This window comes from Electrona antarctica (genome assembly GCF_951216825.1).
Source record: "Electrona antarctica genome assembly, chromosome: 12".
NCBI lineage: Eukaryota > Metazoa > Chordata > Actinopteri > Myctophiformes > Myctophidae > Electrona > Electrona antarctica.
Window position 1 is genome coordinate 22,775,653 of NC_136793.1, and position 6,326 is coordinate 22,781,978.

General features: G+C 37.9%; 1 protein-coding gene across 1 annotated transcript; it reads left to right on the plus strand.

Annotated features, from left to right (window-relative positions):
- Window positions 1–818: 818 nt before the first annotated feature.
- On the plus strand, window positions 819–1,776 carry LOC306934346 (uncharacterized protein; the record flags this gene model as incomplete). The annotated part of the gene is made up of 2 exons (XM_079516915.1): window positions 819–1,302; window positions 1,607–1,776. The coding sequence occupies exons 1-2, from the start codon at window positions 1,158–1,160 to the stop codon at window positions 1,774–1,776; spliced, it is 315 nt and encodes a 104-aa protein (XP_079373041.1). The 5' UTR covers window positions 819–1,157.
- Window positions 1,777–6,326: the final 4,550 nt, after the last annotated feature.

A 6,326-nucleotide genomic window follows, 5' to 3' on the forward strand; every position in this document is an offset into this window, starting at 1 on the left:
ATTGTTTTCACAATTGAAAGAGCCTGAGTCCACCACTGCACTAGAATAACAGCAGATTCAGTCTGAGTAAACAAACAACAATTTGGCTGGGTGCATGTTGGAGTCAGTTGGACCAGCAGTCTGCCACAAAACCTGACTGCCCAGTTTATCATCTTCATCTGTTTTTATCTAGATCAAACAGTCATACTATGCAAATACACAACTTGATGTCTGGTAATAATAGCAAAGGTATGCCTTTGTGAAACATAAAATGTATGTTTCTTGGGCCATAATAATAACAATTATGGCCACATAAGTGTCCTCACAATTATAGGCCTAAACAAAGACATTAGACATACCAAAAAGATATAAACATCGGAAACAGTATTATCTATCATCACGTAAATGCCATGCCTGATTACATTAGGCCAATGAACTGTTTCACAGTTGCATAATCACAATTGTGATTATTCGGTTCAACACTTTCACAAAGACATAGCTTTGCTATTACCACCACAGCCATAAAGTCAAGTATGTCTGTATTCTTTAGAGGCCATGCCTTGGCAAATATGCACATTCAAGCAAAGTTAAATATTAGGTTGAACAAACAGTTGAGAACAATGATTTTCATTTACAACTCACATTTTACAGAACAGCCATCAACAACGTCTTTTATGGCTGTTTTATTCTGCTGAAAGTATAAAAGCCACAGGGTGGATAATTACTGCACTGCAGAGTTGACATCATCGATTTAACAACTTTTCAACTCTCAAACGGTTGAGTAAGTTTTGTTTGTGTGTTTAATGCTTGTATTTGGAACATGCAGTCTGATATTCTTCATTTATATTTCATATTTGATCATTATTGTAATTACAGTTGAAATTACTAGAATATAACTAGCCTACTATAACTACTGTAGTATTACAGATATAGAGAAATCAAACAGGAGAAATTGGCAGGCAATATTTTAAGTATACGATTTGATGTCATTACCGTATATGTAATGTAGAGATGAGATGTTCTGCTATGCACCCATAATGACGTTTGACATACAGGTCTTTGCAATCTCTCACTTCAATGGAGCTCCATCTGCCTTTGGCTTTCTTCTGTGTTACACTGTCTACAGGTGAGCATAATACAGATACAGTGTGGCAGAGATACCATGAAATAAAAACAAAATGGAACAGAAAGTGAAAAAAGGAGTGACAATTCTGCTTGCAGCCTTTGGCTTGGAGTGTTACACCTGTTGGAATGCCAATCCTGGTTCCTGCACTCAGAAATGGGAATGTCCTGCGGATCACGACCGCTGCTCCACCACCATCAGTGAGTTGAAATGATGATAGAATTGTACTATTTTCTTCTTTTTAAATATATCATTAAGCCATTATCAAAGACAAAATCATAGCCTTCCAATAAAATGTATCTCTGTTCCTTACCATAAAGGCCAATTAATACTTACTCATACGATGATGTTGTGCACCAGAAATAGCCATCTACTGTATAAGCTTACAATGCGTCACAAGCTTAGATATATTTTCGGCGAGCAACACCATCTTATGATGGAGCATAAATTACCATTACCATACCTCACACACACTGAGATTCACATTTACTTTGTTTGTTACAGCCGCTGAAAATCTGATCACTAAAGAATGTATGAGAAGCGATATGTGCACTGCAGTGACTTCTTTGGGTCTGAGATGCTGCGAAGGAGACCTGTGTAATGGTGTACAACACATTGGACCTAGTTTGTTCCTCCTACTGGTGTCCTTAAGTATCATTACACTCCTCCGCTGAAGCCTGGTGTTTTATCCTACCATGCAGGCCTATTTCAGGAGTCTGAAAGGTGACATTTTTGGTGGTGGACAACTATTTTTCTCAGGAATTCATTTGGTACGGTTTGGTAAAGTTTTTAAACACATTAACCCCGTTGAGCACATCTTGTTCAAATATCTTACATTTTCAAAATGTCTGAAATGCCAAAATGTGTCATGCATTATTGTGAGCTTGTACATTGACTATTTTTGTCATAAGACGATGGGGTAAATGGTTCACGGATGAACTATCTTCACTACTTCAGTCACGAAATAAAGCCTGGACCATAGCCAGACACTCAGGTGACCCCTCTCACTGGCTGGCTTTTAGACAGCTACGAAACAAGCCATTTGACAAGCCATATATATATATATATATATATATGGGTTTACGTGGCTAAAACACTGTGATTATTCCACTATAAATACACAATGTTAACACTAGAGTTGATGGATGAAAGACATGGGAATAGAAACGTACAAGAATGACCTTTTCTCCAACCACAGAGCAGAGGGTTATATAACTTATATCATATGCAGCCAGTGATGTTCCAGTTTTCTATTTGCCAGGGACTAACAGTAGAGGGCAGACTAATATTACTGACCAACACAGTAAGAGGCCATTGAACTTGGAAAGGCCAGGCCAGTGATACTTGGTTGGTGTGAAAAATACAATTTATCACCTGAGTTAAAGGAATATGCTAATTTATCACCTTCTGAGTTAAAGGAATATGCTTCAGAATGTTATCCCTTCTTATTTTATACTTTTCTCTTGAAGTTACCTATAGAAATTGTATACTATACAGTCAATTAAACATCACACCCGTGTGAAGTGAGGGGCGCTCTTATCATCGTACATCATCCATTCATTGTCAATGGGAATTTAATCTTTGTGTAGGACTAAAACAGCTGATTTGCTCGTCCACATATGACGTAAATTCTCCATTCATTGTCAATGGGAATTTAATGTTTGTAGATGAAAATCTACACTATAGCGTATAGCTGAATATAGGAGCGGCTAGCGCCCCTCAAATAAAAACTACACAGCTCTGTTTTCTTCATGTTGCCCTGTCTGTTGAAGGTGCCTCTCTGAAGACCTGCCAGCACTGATAGGCTACATTAGTGCTGTTGCTGTATGACTATTGGTTTATTTATATGCAATTTTTATTTAAAGTTTAATAAAAAAGGAGCTGAAAAACACCATGCTAAATTTTCATTTAGTAAACATCTACGCCCCAACTATTTATTCAGTAGCCTCGATACCCAGGCTTTAATTAATTTATTCAGTGACAAAATAGCAAAAAACACCCCTAAGCTGTACAACTTCCATGTGTGCTTTGCTCCACACTCACTTGAGTGCCAGAGATACAAAGATCAGTGAATCTATGATAAGAAGAAAAACTCTCTCACCAAAGAAGACCTAAGTTTGAACAATACAAATAACAGAAGACCTAGCAGTTTTAGCTATGGCATAGTGTTTTGATGAAGCTACAGTATAATGCTTAGATGGTTGCCATTTTTCAGATAAAAGGAATAGCTTCCTTCTGGTTCAACTTTTCCTCTCGTTGGAAAGTGGGAAGTGGTAGAAAACATAGTTTTGCGCTGCGGTTGTTATTTAGATTTTATAACATAATGTACATGTGCAATGAATTTGCAAAAAGAGTCAAGTAGTAAAGAGAAATAGAAGTAGTGTGAAGTTCATGTGACAAATTATGCTTTTGTTGTGATGTTAATGACCTGACGGTTAACGGGACATTTCTCAGACAATGAAATTTAAAATTAAAAAATAAATATATATATATTAAAAATATATATTAAAATATATATATTAATGCTGCTTTCATCCATATGGATGTTTACAATTGCTGTCCTATTGATAATTTTATTTATTGATGAACGTTTGACATCGTTCATATAATTTCTTCCATAGAAAAAATTGTTCTGTTCCGTTTGTTGTGTTATTGTTCTCCGGTATTGGTTTAATGTTTTCCTTCTGAAAATAATACATTCCTTGTGAACTTTCACTTTCATGTATCTATGTTCAAGCTCACAGTGTGAAGAGAAGAGAGAGAAAATCACATATATCATATCATATGAAACATATTTGTTTATTCATGTTAATCTAACTTGACTCATGTCAAATTGCACTTGAAAGAGATTTGGTGGACGGAAAAAGCCACTCCAAGTACACAGCCAAGTCGTGCTGTTTTTTAAGAGATCGATTTACTTCACATCAAGTTTGTTGACTTATATTTCTTTCTTTGGACAGTAAATGCTATTCTACTCATCTACTGCCTCTGCTGCCTGCCCCCAAAAAATTGTAAATCATGTTATTAGCTTAGAAAAGCTCCTGGATAGACGGAAAAGGGGTCCAATGTTGTAGAAGGCAAATTATTTCCAATATGCGTACAAATTAAGTGAATTATTGTGCTGGTGATGTCATTCTCCCGTTGGTGTATTCATCAACCACCTCAGTGTGTCTAATATGTTAATAAGAGGGAATCTAATTCCGTACAGGGTCATAGCTCATTCACTCGGATTTCTTACCCCTAGAGTGATGAACTCACTTCCAGAAATATGTAGGCCACAATAAATACATTGAGTGATGTCTGTACCAATTAATTTCCAGAGACGAATAATTAGACTTTACCCATTTCAATGCCATCTTCTGAGGTGTTTGTTTCAGTAATGGACAGTGAAAATTGTTACACATCCAGGGCGAAGGAAAAAAAAGAAAACATCCGGCGGTTTAATTGAATCATCACGGCTGAGCTGTTTTGAGATTAATTCCTCGTAAGGAGAAGATCAAAAGCGAGCCACAGTTAGAAGGATGTCATGTAGAATAAGAGCACTGAAGCTTGTGGTGTAATCCCATTAAGAGCACTGCGTATATTCACATACGAGAAGCCAACATTTGAGAGAGACTGCACAATGCTGTGGACGTTTAAAACTCTACCGTCACTGCTGGGGGTGACAGGCCACAAAACAAAGCTGGTAACCATAAGACCTTTCAGGATCGTCACAATGTGGTGTTCCATGAATTTGGGATAGTGTTCCTGGGATCAGAGCTTTGATTTTAGATGCTGATTGACCATCACAAAGCCATTGCACATTTTGTCTCTGGAACTGATTGGATTAAATGAAATAAGAGAAATGCATGAGTCACTGAGTGGCGCTAATTGCCAAGGACATACTTGAATACAGTGGGACTACACACACACACACACACACACACACACACACACACACACACACACACACACACACACACACACACACACACACACACACACACACACACACACACACACACACACACACACACACACAAGCTAATCATTGATCTATAAATATAGACATGTTTTGCATAATTTTTGAAGCCTGGTTTTGTGTGTGTGTGTGTGTGTATGTGTGTGTGTATATATATATATATATATATATATACTCATAACCACGATTCATTTTAAAATCTGTTGGACCAACAGCCCTCTTCTGACTGATATCCAAAAGGTCATGCACACCCTGTCCAGTCACAGTATGTACTGTACATATGAAATTTCATCACATCACGGTGTGCAAACCAGATGCATAAATCACCCAGTATCTGGCTGGTGTGGGTACTGGACTGTAACTCATGGGAAACATTTAAATCCAATTACATAGTTGGTACATAGTTGTGGGGAAGAGACTACCCAGACTTAGCCAGGCTAACCCAGACTACCCAGTGATGGCACATAAATAAAACCGCATGTACTATATACGGCATTGCATGCCATTGCCAGTGTCGCAGAAAATACCCAAGCTCAGACGTGTTACGATGCGACATGTTGTGAGCTTGTAGATCTGTTCATTTTGGAACACGACACCGGCACACAAGGAAGCTAAAGCAAGCATAACAGTAGATATTAAACGTGGATGTACAGCTGCGACATCAAAAGGAACAAAATCTTATCTATGGAGTATGGAACACCCAAGATTCAAACCTGGGTGTCCTGCATGGGAAACAACAGCTACTCTCATGGCTATGCAGAGACCACTGGAGGGGCGGTGCTCAAAGATCATAAAAGAGCACATTAAGTTTGTGCTTTGTGCATATTGATTTTGGGGGGGATGTTTTTTGGGGGGTCACTCGTGCCATATACACCAAAAATGTAGTACGTAATGGAAGCAAGATGTTCCACAATAACTTGGTCCATGTAATTCCTGCTATTACACTCCCCCTTACTATGCCTCCTGCATCTCTATCTCTCTATGAGCTAGACCAGAGCTAGACTTAATTAATGATCACATTCATTGGAAATAGGAGGAAACAATTAGCCTGACTGTGTACAAACCAAGTTGTTTGCAATGTAGCTGCAGGATTAACATGGTGGGAGGGCACTAACACTGACTGATGGCAGCCAGCTCATTTTAATTAAATAGTTATAAGTAATAATTATGTTAGTAAAATTATTATTATTATTTGTCAAATATTTTGCTTGATAAGTGCCACGGGTGTTGGGCACGCCATATTTTGTTTTGAAAAATAAGTGC